General features: G+C 38.0%; 1 protein-coding gene across 1 annotated transcript in view; it reads right to left on the reverse strand.

The window, feature by feature from the left end:
* Positions 1-1,447: 1,447 nt before the first annotated feature.
* The window catches only part of LRPPRC (leucine rich pentatricopeptide repeat containing), a 98,530-nt gene continuing 77,492 nt past the window's right edge, over positions 1,448-22,485 (reverse strand). The window contains exons 31-38 of the mRNA XM_009904035.2: positions 20,018-20,106; positions 16,516-16,720; positions 14,310-14,449; positions 14,034-14,149; positions 10,950-11,024; positions 9,467-9,551; positions 3,246-3,388; positions 1,448-1,939 (exon numbers count right to left, since the gene is read on the reverse strand). Coding sequence (XP_009902337.2) covers positions 1,886-1,939; positions 3,246-3,388; positions 9,467-9,551; positions 10,950-11,024; positions 14,034-14,149; positions 14,310-14,449; positions 16,516-16,720; positions 20,018-20,106 — 907 coding nt within the window. The 3' untranslated portion in view covers positions 1,448-1,885. The remainder of the gene's footprint in view (positions 1,940-3,245; positions 3,389-9,466; positions 9,552-10,949; positions 11,025-14,033; positions 14,150-14,309; positions 14,450-16,515; positions 16,721-20,017; positions 20,107-22,485) is intronic.

Here is a 22,485-nt window from a genome sequence, read left to right on the forward strand (position 1 = left end):
TCAAAAGGCAGCAGAGAGCAAATGCAACCTGCCAGTATCACAGCACAGCCCAGTAACAGATGCAGCACCTGACAATCGGTTTCACCCAATCCACACACCACGAGATTCCAACTCCCCATCAAAAAGCAGTTAAGATCCAGCGATCTGCTAACTTCCTTGGTGATGCCCCAGTTTTGGCTTCACATATTATTCTCTGCCTTATCCTATGTGCTAACTTTGCTCAAAACCCACACAGGTCTGCTGCTTCATTATGCTCAGACTTGACTTCACTTACTGGAACACAGATACTGCTGTGAAACAGAGAGATTTAAGAGATGACCTCTAAAAACAAGAGCTGTGGCACTAGAGAAAGGGTTGCCAACTAGGTGACACAGTCTTCAATTATGCTGCCATTACACTGAAATACATGTAATGTAGCTGTAGCTTTAGAAAAAAGAAACATCTCCATTTGTGAAATGGAATAAACTGAGAAATGCCTAGGCTTGCTTTCAGATAGGGCACACCACCATTAGGTTATGAATGAAATTTCAAATGTTAATGCTTTATCTTGAAAACCCAGGAACAAAGGGTGCCAGACCGTTAAGAGCCAAGCAGGCACAGTATGTTGTCATCTACACTTCTGAAGTAATGAAGGTCATTGTAAAACCACACCACTAATGGAGCAGACACTCCTAGGATTCATCCAGTTTGTTTGGAAAACAAATTTTGCCACTCTCCTCAGCCTCTGATTTGCTACATCTCTTTCTTTCAAATACAGAAGGAATTTCCTATGCATTTGTAGGTATACTAGCCAATTAATTGGAAATGGTACTTCAAAAAAATTAGGTGCCAATGTCTTTCTAACTCTAACACATTCAGGTTATTGTACAAGTCTTTCAAAATTTTGCCTAAACCTTGTGCACACATAGGTGTTGGCATACAGGCAAAACTAAGTAAAAATAACATCAACTACTGAAAATGCAAAGATTAATAAAATTAAGCATTAAATGCACAAACCCAAGCTTTAATTAAATTAAAACTTTTTTTAAGCACTGCATTTGTTGCACATTTGTGAGTTTCCATTACTTTTCTGAGAAAATGGATGCAGCTTCTATGTATTCTTTCATCTTCCAGTTTGTGTCTTATTTTGACAATTCTAGGTCTCTGAACTGTAAAATGTCAGAACGGCAGGCTTACTCCCACATCTATACAAATAAAGCATGCTCACCAATCACCCTGCTACCTCTGCAGACAATGGCCACTGCTTTGTTTACAAAGGCCTGGTTTTATGGGTATGTGGTTCTCGTATGCATTAACATTACTTGGACTCTTAAGTGCTAAGAGACATTAAGAATGAAACATGCTATAAAACTACAACACACTAGCTACAGAAAAAGGTAGAAGTATTTTGTCTTCACCTTTAATATCAAATGCCTTAATGAGATACTAATGCAAGAGAAGTACATTTAGGAGAAACCTAAAAAAGGATGTGTTTATTTTCTGTGTAGATACTGATGAATCCTGAGGATGATGTTCTTAACCCTTCTGCTTTCACTCCAAAGAACACTGACCAGGCAAAGAACAACAAAGGATACGACAGTCAGCCTAAATTAGAGTTACATATCCCTCTAGCAATTTTTCTTTATATACACATAATTGGGAACCAAAACACAGTTGCATTTATAGCAAATTAATAACACATTAAAGCAGAAATACCTTAGAAAGTGGCGTCATGGTATTTCATCAGCAATTTTAAAAGCATTTCTATTAATGAACGTTTCTATCAGTTGCAGCTATGGAAACTGTTGTTTAAACAGATTTATAATAAAAATATACAATACAGCATGTTTTTTAATGTTTTTATTGAATGTAGTAATTGAACCATTTCATAAACAACGAAAGATGCTCATGATGCTTCCAGTCTTTTCCTCCATTTTTCCACGTAGAACTTGAATGACTCCTACGAACAGAATGGAATAAGCAAGATCAATATTGTTTCACCTGAAAAGTTACTAACACTAAACAAAGTCTAATGTCCTGACAAAAGCAAAATCTATTATTCTGTCATGGAAAACAGCATATTTATTGAAGTCTGTGTAATTAAAAGAAATACCAGAGAGAAGAAAAGGAAACCTGGTAAGAAAATGCATAATGAAGCTTCTGTTACAAAATGCAATAATATTACCAATTTCATTTAAGAAATGCCAATACCTAACTGCAATCTGCAAATGAGTTAAAAAAAAAGTTTAAGACCAAGATGCATTAGATAAAAATTGAACAGGGAAATAATAATGAAATTAACAATTTTGGTGGCTTTGGAAAAAAACCCACTCTTATTTACATTAGCTATATGCAGGAAATTTACATTGTAGGTTATAAATTTACACAGTCCAAATAAAAATTCAGATTACAAATTTCCAAGGTTGCAGAAAAAACACACACCCTTCACAGCTGTGAAAAAGCTAAACAAAATATTCAATGCCAACATTTTCTCTAATTCTTCATAAAACAAGAAAAGAAAATCACATACATCATGAAGTAATACAGAGAAACAGCATAGAATCAGATCTTTACAGAACTGTAAAAACCATTAATTTTTGAATAGAAAAGGAGGCTAGAAAACAGCAATAAAAGTTTGTTTGGAGAGGGAAAAAATATCAAATCTGTAAAATCTGCTTTGCTTAAATGGCACTAGTAGACTATTAGTCACAGAAATGATGTGAGAAGTATTTACAGTCTTGACAGATTTAATGTCATGCCACTTGTAACCCTCAAATAGGAATTACTTGAACAGTTCCATGTATCTGTTGACAAGGCAGCTAGAAGCAAAGCTGCAAATGAAAAATCATTTCCATAGTTCTAAAATCCCACCTTACTAAAGCAGCCTAGCCTATTTTGTACTAGATACAAAATAAGCAATTAATGAAAACTAATTCCCAGAATGAAGTACACATTCTACAAGCCTTTTCAAGTTCAACTCCTTAGATAAATGCCCCAAGGACTTTTTATAGAAGTACACCCACAGATGAGTGCCTGATATGGATTAGGTAATTCCAATATCATAAACCCCAAGAGGTTTCATTTCCTGAAGTCAAATCCAATGCAAGATTACTACAGCTCCTACAACACACAGTACTTCACACACTACCTCCTTTGAGGAGTCTCTACAGAGATCTAATCCCTATGTAATTATTCAAACAATTTGTTTTATTAAGAGTGAACATACACAATTCTGCAGATCTATTTCTTAATTAGGAAATACTCACAGGGGGTTCAGTGAAAGGGACAGGCTCTCCTACTTTCTTCAGAAAAGCTGCTAAAGATTTCAGAGATAGCTCGTGCAGCTGTATATTCTCCGCTTTTGTTTTCTCATACACAGCCTTTACAGAAGCAACATCCTCATCCAATTCTGAGGAAAAAACAAAACCAAAACCCCCCTTCAGTTGTTAAATGTTCCCTGTTTCACCTATTTTCATTACAGCATGCTTTCCTACTACTTGCCAAAACATATTCTACATATTTTACTATACAGTATTCCAAATATTCTGGATAGTCTTCATAACCTACTGGCAATTCACATTGGAGAACAGAGAACACAGCCATTCTGGCTTTCCTTTTTTATTTGTGGTTGGACGATCAAGCACGCGCTGGAACCACAAAGGAGTAGAAAGCATACACTGAAAAGGCACCACTCTATAATATGAGACACAGAACCATATCTTTCTTTCTGAAACAAATGTTGAAAAACCCCAAATGTCATCCAAGTTCAGCATTTGAGAGCTCTAAACCAGAATTTAATTCCCTTTAAAAAGGCCAGAATATTGTTGTGGTGGTTTTAGGCTATGCCTTTCAAATTTAGCTGCAGATTTTGAGTAGAAAAGTAGAAAAATATAAATAAATCACTATTGGGTGTAACAAGGAAAACAAAAGATTATTCTAAACAAACTCATTGGATAAATGTCTGGGATAAGAGAAGCTGTATCGTAGTAATTCTTCCCATTTCATTTCTATTGCCATTACTCTTTTCTTCTCTTCCAATCTTGGCTGGCATTGCTTCGCCCAGGAGATATCCCACTTTCTAGCTGACCTTGGGATAAGTCTAACCCACTGCTTCTCTCTCAGCTCCTCTCTCTTGGTACAGGGGGGTTGGAGGGGTAGTGGAACAGGCTTCTCTGGTCTTCTAACCAGGGGGGTTTTTGTGTTGTTTTCTAATTGTAAATATCTGTATAATATTGTAAATATTGTATATTTTGTACATCTTCATTGCATTCCATTGTAGAGTGCAGGTTTTCCTTGTAAATACAGCTTCATTTGCTTCTAACTGAGTTGGTCTGGCTTAAAAGTTAATGCTTCAACCCACCACAATTGTTAGTTACAGATACTGACTACACTGAAGTTATAATCTAAAGCAACAAAAAAATTCCCAGAGGTCAGACACTCATTTTAGAACACTAAGAAAAATCCAATTCATCCTACTGAGTAGGAAAAAAAAATTGTTGACCCACTATTACAAACATTAACTGCTTAGGTGTTGTTCTCCCCTGATTCAGGGGCCATTGGGTGACAAATGGAGGCACGAACCCCATGGCCGTGTAGCAATGAGATTCCAGAAATACAGAGAATCTCAGAAGTCTTCCATTACTGCATTGTAGAATCCCTTGCATTCCAGAGTCTCAGAGTCCCATTTACAGAAGCAGTCCTGGAAGCCCTTTACAGACAAAGCAGCTAACAGAAGTCCTGAGCATATCCCTCACAGCCTCACTACACTTGATGCCCTAGCTGAATCCCTAACCAAAGTCCCTAACCAAAGATCCTTGAGAAGCCCTAACCAAAGTGCCTATTGCTCAGAGTGGCTGTTTTTATACTCTTTGTTATCAATCCCTTAACCAGTAAAGCCCAACCACATATATAAGCTAAAATCTTTTGCCAATAAGAGGTGCCAGCATGTCAAGGAGGTGGCTTCTGCAGCAAGTTCCAGTCCATGGGTGCCAACGTGAGGCTGTTGTTCTTGGCACACATGGAATGTGATTGTTTTGCTCTATGCAGCTAAGGAATTGGTCAGCTAAGGAATCATGAACTCTGCACACTTCTAGCAGCTGCCCTCTGAACAGCAGCTGCAACACTTAGGTAACTAGTAATATTTTTCCTTCCTCTGAAGTGTGAGAGGGGAGAAACTCCTCCTTCTATGATGACTCATGCTTAATCATTGGACATTTCTGCTCCTGAGAAGCATCCTTGGCTTGAGAAGCATTAATGTGAAATTGAAGTGACCTCTGACAGTCTCACTATTTTCCTCTGGGTCCTAGCAGCAGTACAACAGTTTGAAGCACCTTGTAAACAACAAGTAGGTCATCACATCCAGTTAAATTAATTTTGTTGGTTTGGAAAATGCAAATATCTGAAGTATGGGAACTGTCCCAGACCTTCACGTTTCACATTTGGAAACAGCACTGTTGCAATCATTAAGGCTACAAAACCAACAGAAAAGGAAAAAAACAAACCAACCAACAAAATCCAGTCAAATAAAACCCCAAACAACAAAAAGCTTCAATTATGCAGAAATGGATAGCTTGCAGACCTTTCTCACATGACAAAGCTTCCCACTGTCATCTGGCAAGTGGCTGAACTCCTTTCTGAATGTGGGGGGCTAGTGCAGAAACTGCACAAAGTGACAGTTTAATGACAGTCTAACAGAAATCATTAACTTACTAATTCTTTAAAATAGACTTATTTGCTGTATGGAAAACAAACAAGAAGAGTTAATACTTAGATTGCATTTAATGGACTATGCAAATGTGATTTTATGTATTTGCTTTTCCTAGAAGGTATACTGCAAAGGATTATGCATCTCAGCAGATGAAGAAAATCTAGTTCTGGCAGTGAACTGTATCTCAGGACAAGGAAAGGAGTACATGTCCCTTTATTTGTTCACTCATCGATGTCTGGTCTATGATCAGACTTCTTTCAGCTGTCATCTATATTCTGCTGTATTTTTGCTAAACACATAATTACGATTTTATTTGTCCATTCATTGTGATAACTAGCAACAGTAACCAAGAGTAGTAATAGTAATATCCTTCATTCCTCTAGCTAATTAAAAAAAACAATGGATGTGACAGGAGAAGCCTTTGTTGTCTGCAAAATGATACTGTGAGGTTGGACTTGGCCCAAAATGAAAAATCGTGGTTTAGAACTTGTTAATTGTAAAATTAACAAAATAAAATAAATAAATCTCTCCCACCTCCAAAGGAAAAAACCAAACACCACCAAGAAAAACAAACAAACAACCCCAACATACAGAAACCCCCAAACAAAACAACACCAAACCAAACCATCCACAAACAAACCAAACAAAATCTTTTCAATAAAAAATTTTGGCTACAACATAACCTAAACACAGACTTCTAAATTTCAGCTGTGCTAAGTATTTTTATTTTAACAGCCACATGAAGCTAACATACTCACCCACTGCATAAAATATCAAAGGTAGAAGAGAAGGGACGAGGGGCAGAGGGAGCTACATTGCTGTTCATGTGAACAGGTCTGTACACAATACATGTTGTGGAGACAGAATGTAGTAAATGCCTAAGAGTACCTTCAGAGTAGGGCAGGACCTACATTCCTTAATAAAGATACAATAAAACAATTCGCACACCCTAGTACAACTGATCCAGAGTGGATCAAGTAACTGATGTGCACTCTTCTACCTGATACAGGCATGGACTCCATGTCTCATAGAGGTGAGGTGAGATAAGAGGCGAGATACTTGTACAGAATAACTGGGACCTGCTTTTAAAACTCTCCATGCTGATAGTGAACATCTCCCCTAGAACCTGCTACATGCCAGGTACAACTCGGCTTTAAAGAAACTATAGCAATCATCTGTTTACATACAGTGTGGCTTTGTATGTTGAATACACTCTAACCACTGGTATAGGTATGATAGAACAAGTGATTTGCTACTCTGCAATCTCTTCATGAAATTGGAAAGGAAGAATATTGGAAAAAATTAATTTATTTCTGACATTTTTACTGAGGTAGAAGCAGTAAAAAGCTAGTGATAGTGTAAAGCTGCAAGTACAGAGCTGATGACAAAAGGGTAGCTTTCGGTTTTATAAACCCCAGTTAGAAAACTTATCTCCCTGTGAATGAAAGTGAGGCTAAACAATTTTGGTAGCAATTGCCATTTTGAACTTTACTAAGCAAGTGAGATCACACCTGCAATACTGTGTCAAGTTTTGGGCTCCCCAGTTCAAGAGAGACAAGGACCTACTGGAGAGAATCCAACAGAGAGCCACAAGGATGACTAGGGGACTTGAGCACCTCCCCTATGAAGAGAGACTGAGAAACTTGGGGCGGTTTAGTCTTGAGAAGACTGAGAGGGCATCTCATCAATGTGTATAAATATCTGAGGGGTGGGTGTCAAGGGGAGAGGGCCAAGCTCTTTTCAGTGGTGTGCAATACAAATAGAATACAATAGAATAAACCAGGTTGAAAAAGACCTTACAGATCATCGAGTCCAACCTATCACCCAGCACCATCTAATCAACTAAACCATGGCACCAAGCACCCCAACCAGTCTCTTCCCAAACACCTCCAGTGATGGTGACTCCACCACTTCCCTAGGCAGCACATTCCAATGACCAATCTCTCTTTCTGTGAAGAACTTCTTCCTAACATCCAGCCTAAACCCCCCTGGCACAGCTTGAGACTGTGTCCTCTTGTTCTGGTGCTGGTTGCCTGGGAGAAGAGACCAACCCCCTCCTGGCTACAACCTCCCTTCAGGTAGTTGTAGACAGCAATAAAGTCTCCTCTGAGCCTTCTCTTCTCCAGGCTAAGCAACCCCAGCTCCCTCAGCCTCTCCTCATAGGGCTGTGCTCCAAACCCCTCCCCAGCCTCGTTGCCCTTCTCTGCACACATTCCAGCAACTCAACATCTTTCCTGACCTAAGGGGTCCAGAACTGGACACAGGACTCAAGGTGTGGCCTAACCAGTGCTGAGTCCAGGGGCAGAATGACCTCCCTGCTCCTGCTGGCCACACTATTCCTGATGCAGTCCAGGATGCCATTGGCCTTCTTGGCCACCTGGGCACACTGTTGGCTCATGTTCAGCCTACTATCAACCAGTACCCCCAGGTCCCTTTCTGCCTGGCCGCTCTCCAGCCACTCTGCCCCCAGCCTGTAGCACTGCCTGGGGTTGTTGTGGCCAATGTGTAGAACCCTGCACTTAGATGTGTTCAGTCTCATGCCCTTGGACACTGCCCATCTGTCCAGCCTGTCAAGGTCCCTCTGCAGAGCTCTCCTATCCTCTAACAGATCAACTCCTGCCCCCAGCTTGGTGTCATCTGCAAACTTACTGATGATGGACTCAATGCCCTCATCCAGATCATCAATCAAGATATTGAACAGGATGGGTTCCAGCACTGATCCCTGGGGCACACCACTAGTGCCTGGCTGCCAGCTGGATGTGGCACCATTCACCACCACTCTCTGCGCTCGGCCCTCCAGCCAGTTCCTAACCCAGCTCAGAGTGCTGCTGTTCAAGCTAGAGGCTGACAGCTTGGCCAGGAGTTTGCTGTGGGGGATGGTGTCAAAGGCCTTGCTGAAGTCCAGGCAGACTACATCCACGGCCTGCCCCACATCCAGGCGCGTCACCTGAGCACAGAATGTGATCAGGTTGGTCAGGCAGGACCTGCCGTGTAAGATTTCACCTCAACATGAGGAGAAACTTTACAGTGAGGGTGACAGAGCACTGGAACAGGCTGCCCAGTGAGGTTGTAGAGTCTCCTTCTCTGAACACATCTGGATGCATTCCTGTGTGGACTGGCCTACGTTATCCCGCTTTGGCAAGGGGGTTGGACCCGCTGATCTCTTGAGGTCCTTTCCAACCTCTAATGTACTGTGATACTATATTGGAAGTTAGATACTACATCATGAGAACTTCAGTTTCAAATCAGCTATTTAGGTAAACCCAAAAGAAGGCATCTGGAATATTAACTTAGGCTAAATTAAAACAGGTATAAAGAGTATGCATTAGTAACAAGGTTCTTGGAACGTTACTGAGAAGTAATTACTTATGATTTTGAAACACACTTAATGGGAACCAATATAATTACTACAGAATTTTGGTGAAAAGCTAGATTAATTAAAGAAGTCATTCATCATTTCTACAGTAGTTCTCTCGATGAGTTAGGATGTAATTTTTTTTCCCCACAAAGCCCATACTTAGCATCTATTGTAGCACTATCCTTTAATACAGCTTCATTTGTTACAGGATTCAAGGCCTGGGTCAAGTCAGTTGCTTCTCCAACCTCACAGCTAGGATAGCATACAGATCCAACAAACTTAAACAACAAAACCCCCAGAAAAGGTGCCCATCTCTCTGTGGCACAAACTGGAACCTAGCTCCCCTTTCTAAGGGTATCCATGACCTTTCTTAATGTCTCAAGAGTTCTTACTAAAAAAATATTCCAAGAAGAGTACATTACCATAACATCTCATGAGGTAACGGTATGCAATTTCCTTATCCAGGTGCTCAGGAATGAGTTTTAGAAGTGTCTCGATCTTCATTGCCTGTGAAATTTCATGCACAGATGAAAAAAAGAGCATTAACTTTAATATTTAAAGTACAAAGTAAAATTACCAAAGTTGGAATAATTATTTCGGATCTTTTAAGTTAAATGAACCGTACTGATAACACGGAGTGCAACTGAAAGTACACATAATAACTTCTCAAAATTTCACATGCAGATTCAAAACACTCAAAGAAATCAGGTACAAAACAGACAGCACTAAAATCCATACTCAAGAAGCCTAAAAGTTTCCTTCACAACTTTTTTTTTTCCTCAAGGAAGCAATCAACGTATTAATGCGAATGTCAGGATTTCAACCAACTGAAAAAGCAGCAAACCATTTGGCAGCCTTCATTGACCTAGAGGCCACTGATTGGTGCTTGAAAGAGGTCAGATATTTCACTCAGGAGGTTGAATTTGGAACTTCCCTCCCTTAACCTGTCATTCCAGTTTCGAAAACTCTTCAGGTCTTGAACTATAAAGTTCATAGAAATTACTAAGTTATTCATGACATACCACTAACCTATATGTGTGATTAAAATTCTATCTTGAAAAGCTAGAAAAATCTCCATTTTTAAACTTTCTTCTAGACACCGTATCATCATATTTACCATCAGCACTTGAGCAGAATTACTTTTATTCTATTTCATGGCAATTGTCACAAAACATAATTGTGCAATTAAAAAACCAAACATTTATTCTAGTTTGTATCTTAACTGTCTCCCGATGCTGCTCCTCGAGGAAAGAGAAATCAATGTTGTTTTGCATACAGGCATGTGTTTTGGGCTATTGTTGTTTGGTGCTGGGCTTGAGGAGGAATTTGTTTTGCTTTTGGTTCTTTGAGGTTTTTTTTGGTTTGTTTGTAAAACAGGCACATAAATGAGGTGGTTTCAAATTATAGGGAATGAACACATAGCCAGGAATCTAAACAGATGTTCAAACTAGACACATGCCCAAGCCACCAGAACAAGTAGTATGAAATGTGTCTTTTAATATAAACATAGAGATATTTTATCATTAGTGAGAGACTGAAGTTTTAACTTCCACTTGTCTTCATACAATGCAGACAACAAAGTACTTTCAGATCGCAATACTGAACCAAATAGTGCAGTGTAACATTTAAAGCACAATGTTTGTAGGACATAGAAGTCTATTAAAAATGCAGGAAGTTACTGAAACAATGGAAAACATTAACTACGCTCTCCTTTCCAACGTGCTCCATAAAGTAAAACTGATCCGTTAACAGTAATCAGGTCTTCAAATGAACCTCCCCAAGAAACTTGACAGAGCTGCCAACTATGAAGTTCAAGATGCACAACACTTCAGCAGAGGTGAAGGGAATAGCATTTTGCTGCACATACAATGACATACATGGGAAAAAAAAAGAAAAATCTTATACCTGACCAGGTTTAGTTGCCAATCTAGCCATAAAACTCACGAAAACTCTCTTCTCCTCAACTAATGCACCACATCTCTGAAGAAAAAGAAATAATGTAGCAGTCACAAGCTTAGCAATGAAGAAAATTACTAAGGTGAAAATTTCCCATTACAGATGCTTAAAATAGTATAACAGCGTATTATTTACTTACAAGATAAATAATTGATCATGAGTTTGAAAAAAAATAATCCAACAACAAACTCACCCCTGAACATGGGAAACAATTCCATTTCACGCACCATTTCAGTAAACAGTGTTTGTAAAAAGGTAGGTATAAGTTTTTTTTGAAACAAAAGGGAAAAGAATTAAACTAATACTCCAACATACCACAAAAACGAGGTTTAGGACTGCAAAAGAATGAAAAAGAGAAACACTATTCCTCTCCAATTATACTGCCAAGCATTCACAAGTGAGCTAGGGATCATAAGGTTAATTATACATTTAATAAGGTGTCAGGGAGATAACTGCTCATTTCTTTATAAAAATTAAAATGTACAAAGCAAGTTCTCTTTAAAGTATAATTACCTACACTTATGCATACAAAGGACTGATTTCAATCTCTCTATTTTATAAAAGGCTTTCACTGCAATAGACAGTGTTTGAGAGAGAGAGAAGTTGAACTTAGAAGTTTGAGACAGACCAGATAAATCAAAAATCTCTCCTTGATTAGAAACAACGGCAAAATAAAATATTCAAGATAATATTTTAGTGTATGCTCCTCAAAGGTGTCAGTTCTAAAATTCTTACAATGCACAGTGCTTTTCACCCTCTGTAAGACACTTTATCAGTACCAAAATGCACAGGAAGCAAATACTACGCCTATAAAAATACACACACTATGAATTTACTGCATTTGCTTAGTACTTTAGACATATGCAATCGAATTTCTGTATATGGCATTATGAATGTACTGTATGTGCAATGTGGTTTGACATGCTCTTTAAGGACCACGAACCCCATTCCGTCAGGCAAACTGAGAAGTGTTCTGACAAAAAAATTGCATTATGGTGATGAACAGAGGTGAAATATTCATGGGAGAAACCTGCAACATTTTACTACTGATTCTAAGCCACTCTCGCCTACTATTAGTAGATGCCCTGAGAAAAGAGAGCTGGAAAAAAGGGTTTTCCACAGCCCTCTCCAATGCTGAAATATCAAATTGCCTTTGTTTCTCCCCCCCAGTCTCCCTCCATACAGTACAAAATACACTGTTGCTGTTTCTTCAGCATTTCCATAGACTTACATGCATTTCTGATAGCAAAGATGCTCCATGTGTAGAGTAGTATTTCAGATTATTACACACAAAATAATTCATTTAGATTGCAGTTTACTTTTCCAGAACATAACAATAGCCAGAGGTTACTACTGTCTTCTAGTTACAGAGTAGTAGAATACTGGATCCACAGCAGCAGTGCAGAACATTCAACAACTGAAAGGCTTTTATGCACCATTTGAAAAACAAATTTTCTCATATCCACAGAAGTTTCAACTCAAGCTCATCGCTGAATGACCACGTAACATGAAATACTATCCCCAAGATAAAGTGTATGCCATCTTATTTCAAATATGATATAGAGCCATTAACATTATTCCAATATTTGGATGCTGTTGTAATATGATTTTTTTAGGGAAATAGAAATTTCAATAATGCACAGATTTAATTAAAAACACAAAACTCCTTATCCTAACAAAAGGTGGTTTTCATTCACTCCTTCAATTCATGCATTTCAATCATAAAGCTATCAAAAAAAAACAAACAGGAAGAGTAAAATAACTTGAGATCTTTCTGCATTTTGTTTCATGCTACATAGCAAGAGGGCTTTCTATCAAAATGGTAGTCTCCTTTTAATTTATACTCAGATGACCAGTTGGGCAAAGCCAGAAACAAAGTCCTATTCCAGAGCAGGGAATATACAAATTACAGACCTTGCAATGTAACAGAATTCACTGAACATATCTGTTGGTATGCATTCTTCCCCCAAAAAATGGTGTTGGAATATCACAAAACATCTAAAGGATGAAGCAGAGCCTTTTCTTTAGCAGCTTAAAATACTGAGGAACTGGTAATGGAGCAATATGCACTGCTAGGAGATGGCAAGAGCCCTCAGTTTGAGAGAGAAGACTATGCACACAGAACATTGGGAACAATCAGCCATTGTCACAATCTCCCCAGGAAAGAAGAGGTGGATTCCCCAATATCGGACGCTTGTAAGATACAGCTGGACCTCTACCTCTTGTCTAGACTGTGCTTCTGTCAAGAAAGGTTGGATCAGATGATCCTTGAGGTCCCTTCCAACCTGGTATTCTATGATTGAACAATCTGCAGAATCAGCACAACTGCTGGGACAAGCCTTCGTGATGGACCCTGTTCATGCATGCTGACAGCAGCAGCACCCATCACCCACAGTTCACTTCATCTCTGTCTTGGCTTTGTCTTTAGCTCAGTACAAATGGCATGAATGCAGCTGTCTCACTTCCTTGAAGACTGCTGAGACTGCGGCCCAGAGACCACCACTTGTCTTTTAATGCAGCTATGACACTAAGTGAGTACAAAGCAAATTCAGCTCTTCATAAACCTTCAATCCAGCACATACAGTATTATAGCAATCAAGTGAAGTAAGGTCCATGAACAGCAAACATTGCCTGCTTCTGGTTTCCAAACTGTACAAAAACTGTAAAGTATTATTATGTTTGCAGCATTTGTGAGAAGTTGCAAGGAAACTGCAAAGAGCAACTGCTGTCTAGCAGAAAACCTATATAAGCTTTTGCATTGAAAGGAATTTCAAGCAGTACACAAGCCTTCCTTTATTTCCTTTGCATTGTTAGAAGACAAGAAACCTTCCAACTGGCACCCACTACTACTATTAGTACTACAGTACTAGCTCATGGTTTGGAATAGCCTAAACTGTGCTACTGCTACTCACACTGAAAAATTCAAAAGCCTATTAGTATCAGCCTGTGCTATACAACATTGCTTTCTGACAATTTCTCAGCTAACCTGAGAAGAGCTCTAAGCATTTCTGTACTTCCTTGTTATGTCATTACCTGTACCAGCGACCTGGCATCATCCACTCTGTCTGCACTGACAAATTGAAGGAAAAGATCTGTGACAGGTCTGTAAATTCCAAACTGACTGGCCAGCCGTTCTGCCATTGCACCAACTGCAAAATGATAGGTACATAAGGAAAAATCGTTGATTGAAAAGCCACTTTTGTAAACTTCACAGGCATAAATTATGCTGACTAAGCAGGTTTTACATGTAATAGCTCTTTCATAACACTGTCTAGTCAGAATATTTAAGTATCATTGCAATTAACTTACATTTTTCCAAAGCTGGTTCTAATCCTTCTTCAGACACCTTTCTTAACAAATAGGAAATACTTCTGACAGCTTGATCAGGATTCTGTGCACCAGAGATAAGCAGAGGCTCAAGGTATTCCACTGCAGCATCAAGGTCATTGCTAGGAAAAGATTGAACTGGCTTAGTTTCTGAAATCAAGTTTTCTAAACCTAAAGAAGCAATTATACTAACGTTTTTGTTTTCTACATTAAGGTTATTTTTCTCAGGAATAGTTGAGTACCTATGACTTCACTCAGATATTGTAATAGTGAAGCCACTTATGACTGAATGAATAAATTAACCCATGAATAGTTTTTTATGACCTTTGACCTCCACAAAGCCTAAGTAATTCTGACATACTTTTTCTTCATTAAGAAAGAAGAGTTCAGTGTGTTCTGCAAATCTAGAAGGCAAAAATCAAAACATTAACAGAAAGTAACTGAATAATTGATGTGCACAACTCAAGTATTTTTTTTTAATGTTATCAATTAATTATTTACCTGATTTTATCCATGCCTATCTTTCTGGATGCAACAGACAATTCTAATGTCACATGGTCAGTACATCTGGCTAAACACCTTTAATGTTACAGCTTAAGTACAGCAAATGCTAATAAAGTAATGCAGGAATTATTCACTGAAGTGTAAACTCTACTTCTAGCATTCTAAAAGTTCACATGACAACAACCCTTACCAGTCCATTCTAAAACCTAATTTAATTGAAGAAGAAATCAGAGTATGATGAATGAATGGTTTTAGGTGAAGCAGCACAGCACATTTGCAAACTATAAAAAAAAGGCTTTGAAAGCTCTATCAGAAACATGAACTGACCAATAGATTGTTTTTCACAGTTCTCAGAGTATAGCTTGCAAGGTATTTAAAAAAAATAAAATATGCTTCTGCTAAGTATATTCATATATCCACCAAGCTAGGTTAGGTTGGCAAAAGAAAAGTTGATACTGATAAAGAATCTGTGCCTGCATACAGCAATCTATTTACTACTGTCACTAGTCTATAGCTTGAGAACACAGCATGACTTTTTAACACTTCCATGATGTGAAGACACAGGAAAATATGCATCTTATGAGACAAATCCTGAAATACATAGAATACATAGAATAGAATACCTCTCCTATTTGAAGTGTTTAATTTAGGCAAAAGAAATCGCACTAGAAATATTGTGTGTCAAGGACCACGCTGATCTAGGTATTTAGAGGATCAGCCCTTTATAGACAGATTGTTTTTCAGTGGCTGAAAATATAGAGAGCTCACTACTGGAACTGGTCTGTGTGGTCCTCTTTCAAGTTATCTTGCTGTTCCAAACACTTCAGTGACTATTCTCTCTGGTCTTGCATGCCTGAGGCAATCAGATATCTATTACAGACTACATGGTTCTACAGCTTTCCTGCCAAGTTAGCCACAGGAGCTCTACCTAATGAAACTAGTTTGAAATAACAGACTATGTAGGATTCTTGAAGCCTGGTTCTTCCCTGCAAAGCATACTTGAGAAGTGTGCCCTTTCTCCCAGAAGTGCTTCTTACCTCATGCAGCTTTATACAAAGGTTAAACTAGAACTGTACTGCTAGGCAGACTATGACACTGAATCAAACAGCTGAACCGAAGGGTACTCAGTGTGGGGATACTTCTCATGTCGGAAACTGTGGCCTAAACCAGCACTGCAGCCAATTCTGACAAAACTTATGAAATTTCTCTACAGGTGTATGTCTGGCTTTGACACTAAGGGGAAACAATGATATTTTGTCATTTCATTTTTTGAAACAGGTAGCAGATTTTTTGTTGTCAAAAGTTCCAAGATTATTTTTTTTTTTACATTTATTTTGATGAATTTCACAGATTTCAATAGGCTTTTGATCTAACACCAAGAAGAACACATTTTATATGAGGTGTAATATGTTAGGACAAAGGTATTGAAGCTATATTACACCACCAGAGAAGACTTCATGCTGTCCCACAGGCTTCATAGCTATCCCTGTATTTCAAACTTATTTTCAACCAAAAATGTTTGGGAAATGATACCACAACACAACTGCACAACATGCTGCTCAACTTGACCTGAATGTTAACATCTAGGACTCCAAGAATAGAAACAGAATGAAAAGGATAATGCAAGAGATCTCCCACAACTCGGCATGAAAGAATTACATACACTAGTTGTATAAATACTTACTTTTCAGTATGAGCCAATGCAATAGCATTAGCAATTAGTGAGGGAGATAAATTAATTGATTGTGTGATGCCTTCCAACATGGTTTTAAGTGTTTGCAGGTTCTTTAGATCTCCTTTTTCTGCCAGAGCCTGAATAAGTGCAGTCACTGCTGGTCTAGTAGGCAACGAGCCGCTGTCAAGCATTCCTTTTAAAACAGTCATAGCGTCTGACAATGGTATAGAAATAAGGGAAAAGATAATCAGATTTTAGTTCAGTAGGCAAGCATGCTGCTGGTATCATTAACCATATCCTTTTAAAAACATGTACTGAATATAATTTCTCTTGCTCAACTTAAGCCCCAAATGTGCTATGGTGAATTAAAACTTGAATATATACACAACCCAATAAAAACTTTCCACAATACATTAGGCTAAAATGCTGTAGCATTTGCTCAGTAAAAAGTATTAGGATATTTTCAGCATTTATTTTTTTACTATCCGTCTCAAGGAAAGCAGCTCTCTCATAAATGTCCTCCCTTATGAGTTGAGGAGTCATAACTGTTTCAGTTTTTCTTGCCTCTTTTTTGTATTCTGACTATAATAAATTTTCTTCACTAAAACTCAAAAATGTTGCATACTTAGGAATATAGTTTCAAAATGCAATTAATTATTGAAACTGTTTAGTATTCAGATGTCTTTTTAAGAGCACACCAACACTTTTGCTTACTAATATCTAATTTTTATATAAAAACATGAGTTGCAAGCCTCAATACATGAATAAACTCAAAACTGGATAGTTTCCACAGGAACTCCTAAGTTAAAGCAATTACCCATGTTAAAAACATTAAAAAAGTCAATCTCCTGTCAGTCTGCCACAAATACCCCACAGTCACCACAGATGAAGTGCGATTTCTCTGACTATAATTCTTGTCAATTTATGTTATACAATGAGCAAACACAGAGAAAGATATACCCCTCTGGTAAACCCCTCCTACTCCTCACTAGCACAGGCACGAGTAATCACAGACAATAGTTGTAATACCAAGGAGTAACACTTCTAACACAATATACAACCACCGGAACTTCACAGCATTAACATTTGAATTCAGCATGCAGGTACTGCAGAAATCCAGTATTACCTTTTACAAGAGAGGAAGGGAAAGCATCCTGTATGCTTAAGGTTCCTTTACAGTAAGTTTTTTGAATCCTTCCCCACTCTCCTCCCTCCCCTTTCTTTTTAGAGAAACAAAAGGAGCAATACAACATGGGCAAGATTCTTGATATTGAAAAGCAAACACAAAACACACGCCATGTTCAAATTCTCTCCTGACTAAGTGTGGACCTCACTTCAGCATGGAGCATGACCAGCCCTCTCAGGAATGAAGAGATAGGAAGATCTGAAAGCTGCATGTGCACAGCACTGCTGCATGACCTAGGAGAGTGCTGGGTAATTCTGCTGTGCTGCGTATTTGAGAGTTTTGGGTTGGTTGGTGCCAGTTGTTTTTTGGATGGAGTGTTGTTGGTTTGGTTGGTTGGTTGGGTTTTTTTGTTTATGTAAAAGCACCCGCTACTAATCTCAACTCATAATCTAATCCCTTGATTTTTCAGCACTTAAACCCAGGTAGCTAAAAGCTTGTAAAAATCATAAGGCTTTCCCACAAACTGCAAATTCCCTAAAGTGAAACTTAGGTTCTGACTCTTAAAGTAACATGGGTTTCACCAAGTTCTTGGCAGAAGACGTTACAGCTCTTGTGAGGATATCTAGGGACCTGAATAAAAGCTTTTAACTATGCCACATTGCACAGCAAAGAATGATGGCGAACTATGATAAAACAAAAAAGTTTTACAGACATGAAAGCCATCACAAGATGCAGGACAAATGGAGTTCACTGACAAAAATATGTGCCTGAAAGTGACCAGTAGGGTTGAGATATTTGGAAACTTGCATTTTCAGTGCTTCACTTGCAAAAAGGGAAGCACCACCTTTAGATTAAAATAGAAAAATGATCAAGTCTGACTAGTCAATTAAATTACCAAAAGTAAAGTTTGTTCAATGAACATGATAAAGACATTTTACAAACCAGTGTAATTCCACAAGCTTCTTGAGACACTTTGTGTTGTGCAAAAAGAACTATTTTTGAAGTATATCAAGGGAGAAGACTTACATGGCAGAGATTTTAGTATGCTAACTAAGAAGAAATCACGCAGTTAGTGCTAAAGACTGGCAGAATATAGAAAGGATCAGTGACAGTTTGACAAAGAGAAGATTTTTAGAAGAAGCTGGCAAAAACTCACAGCACATTGGACAAGAAAAAGTTATTAGAATAAAATCAGACAGGGAAGTCAGGTGAAGGCCTTGAAAGCCATTAAAACTTAAGACTTGCCAAGAGAACCAATGGCATTCAGCACACATACATCATTCGATGACATCTGACAATGATACAAGATTTGATACTGAGTGGGGAAGGAATTTGGAAGAAGTTCACGAGTTGCAGGAAAGTGTACAAGAGAGAAGACATGTCTTATAGTTCATCTTAAGAGTATTTTAATGTAGCTGACAGCATACTGTATGAGTTACTACAGGTTTGCTTCACAGAATGAAATAAAACTAACTAATGGCAGAATCAAAAATTCATTTTTTGGTATACCTTCTGGTATGAAAGTAAAATTCAGTGCAGTACATCTTTTATATAGCTGATCTGATGCTTAAATACACCGACAGAAATACGTATCAATCCTGCATTTACTCTCACACTGGGAAAAAGACACAGGACTGCATGTAAAACTGGTCCTTTCTTTTAAGCTCTAAAATGTAATGTTTTGGAGCTGAACTCTAGGCTGCAAAACAACCAATGCCGAGAACTAAAATAGGACAACTGCAAAACTTCACCCAGCATCTTTTTGGCTACTCTTACATACTATTCAGCCGCCGTTTTCTTTTCCATCATTGCTACGTTTAAAAGAAAACCAAAGTGAACATTTTGTTACTGTTAGTATTGAGAACTATTAAAAAGTATTTGATTAAGTTTTAAAATCAATATTATAATCATTTAGTGCACAATCATACGCATTTAACAGTCAATTTAACTCATCGGATATCTCACACAACCAACACACTATGCAAGAAACAACTGCTGGGAATTGTTTCAGATGCTCTAAAGTATGTTAATTTCCAAAGCAAAATGACTTGTGCTGTGAATTTTAACGCACTTGAAAGCCTGTACTTTCTCTCGTTCTGGAGCACAAATTTTGCATGTCTGAAGAGCTGTGATTCATCTTAAGAAAACCCATCTTGTGTTAAATGGAATGGAAACTGGACTAAGTGGTCAAATGACAAGTACATTCATATTCAAGCTGTATTATAAATGCATGTACAGTAATTTGCGTCTCTCAGCTACCACAAAAGGCTCTTGATAAGCAGGTAATTTGCTAAATGGACTCCTTTATCCAAGTATTCGAAGGGCGTTACAAGAAAAATCTGCAGAGGCATTAATGTGACGTAAAGGTCAAGCATTGTGACATACCTTTCAAATAATCCCGCCTAACTTGCGATATGATGAGGAGGCTGCTGGCAGCACTGTTCAGTGTGAAGCCCTTGATGTGGGTCTCGGCACTAAAAGAAGCAGACATTTAGAAAGGAATTACTGACATGCTTCTGATACGATAATAAATGGTTGAGCACCAAGGTGAAATTATAAAAACTACTGTTCGTATGTTAAAAATATTGCTGCAAAATATCGACCTGGAGACAGCTTTTGTGTTATCCTGTCAATGGTTATAGAAGGATAATTTTTTTTTGCATTCTGACAGATGACAAAGTTGGAAGTGAGCAACAAAAGAAACAAAGTACAAGATTTTTTTTAAACAATCGGTTCAGATTCTTGAATGCTGACATATTAGATGACTAAAATAACTGCATGCCCTGCATTGTTCTGTTGTATCCTAAGCTGGATACTTTTTCTTCTTTTCCTGAATAGTCACCATAATTATAAAATATAAAACTATTCTTTCAGCAATAAAAAGGAAACACTTATTTTCAGCACTGTATATTTTAAACATAAACTAAAGCATATTATGAACTAACACCGTATCATTTGGTTGATTAATTTTCAATTTTCTGTCATCTAGATGTATACAGGTTTTAAAGTGAACATACTTCATTTGCTGCCTTAGCCACGTTAAAATTCTATTCCCCTTATCAATTCTTTATCTGCTGTAATACCAAATTTCACGTATCCATTCCCAAGAGAGTCTTCACTTTAAAACCACCACTAAAGCTTTTCTAACACTCTGGAAATTAGTTAAGAGAGACTAACCACCAATCACCTTGACCTTATACAACAAAATGTTGCTGCTGACATTGTATGACATATAGCCACATTTTTAATATCTATGGATAACTTTACAAGTGTTCATTTCTAGATTACAAAATCTCTACACAGAAAAGGGGGGCATTGCCATTTACCATATCAGCAATCAAGATAAACCTCACTGATCATCTTGGGGCAAACAACTGAGCAGCCTACCTACTTGAACTTAGAAGCTGAGCGGATTGGGAGGTAAGCAGGGTCATTGCTAAATTATTCTCCTCAATCTCAAGAAAATCCTTCACATGGCACACAATATGACTATCCTCTCAGTCACTTTCAGCCTCCCAGGCTCACAAATGCAGTCATTGGACTCGGGATTTTCTTACTCTCCCAACCAATCCTCTTAATCCCTGCCTAAGCACCCACTGCTCAGTTCCGCCTTCCCCTCCAGCCCCCCCCCCAGCTTTGTCCCATCTGTCAAAGCCCTTAAGTCAACAATTCATGCATGAGACTGTAAATTACATATAACAAAGGATTTACTTTCTCCCAATCTTCCAATCTTTAGTGTGATTAAATAGATGTTAGCTACTATTACAGAACTAATCCATCATTCCAATACTCCTAAATTTCTATTTAAAACTTCTTGGACCAGATGCAGTAAATATTCCTCAAACCAGTGATAGAATGGAAAAGCAACTAGACTTGGACTGACAACACATCAGTAAACTCGGTATCTCTTCCCTTTTTTCAAATGCAGAGTAAGAGTGCAATTTCCTTCTACCACATCACTTTCTCAGGGAAGTTTCTCAGAGGAATAAGAGGACAGAAGATTTAAAATAAAATAAAAAAACCGACAACTTGTTTTGTTGTCTATGATAATGCTCATAGTAAGGCTTTGTAAATATTATTTGAATTAAAAATTTGGCTTCAAGCAGAGTAGAAAGAAAAAGATGTTAGTGTATACAAATTAAGGTAGCTTTTCTGTATTTTATGAAAACCTTAGGAGCTGCACAAGTTTCAGGCCACTGCACACATTTAGGAGTAATCTCTTTGTAATATGAGGTTAGAAAAATTGTCAAGCATGCAGAAATGTGTGCGAAACCAAGATTTGCTATTCCTCAACCATGAGTACACACACAATCACTCTTATTTCAGTGAATAATTTAAAGCTTACAGACTTTTGAAAATGCTTAATGTAAGCATCACTTTGTTACTAGAAAAAGAAGACACAAACACCAAGAGCACTGCCAATACACAGCATTTTCTGCCTTGAAGCAAGAGTGAACTCTTACAGGCTTCTGAGAATGTCATCTTTTGGCATTTCTATGCTACAAGACAGGGTGTGAGAGTTCTAAGAAGCACAGGGGTTATCATGATGGTTGGCTTTGACCAGTGACCTCTTACTAAATCCTGCTGGGTTTTTTCCTAAATATCTCAAGGTTTAGAGATTTAATCCTTTAAAACACATCTCCAAGTTTTTTAGTCTTTTAAAATTGTTCAGTTTTCCCCCCTTAAATTTTTAATTTACATAGGAAAACACTTATCTAAAGTGGTTAATTCTGTATCACTGAAAAATCAGGACAAGCCAACACCCTCTTACTGCTCTTCCAATTTGGAAATTACTGCATGCAATATTTTGTGCAACTTCTTACAAGTCTTTGAGCTGCAGAGCAGGGAAGTAG

This window comes from Dryobates pubescens, chromosome 16 (genome assembly GCF_014839835.1).
Source record: "Dryobates pubescens isolate bDryPub1 chromosome 16, bDryPub1.pri, whole genome shotgun sequence".
Lineage (NCBI taxonomy): Eukaryota > Metazoa > Chordata > Aves > Piciformes > Picidae > Dryobates > Dryobates pubescens.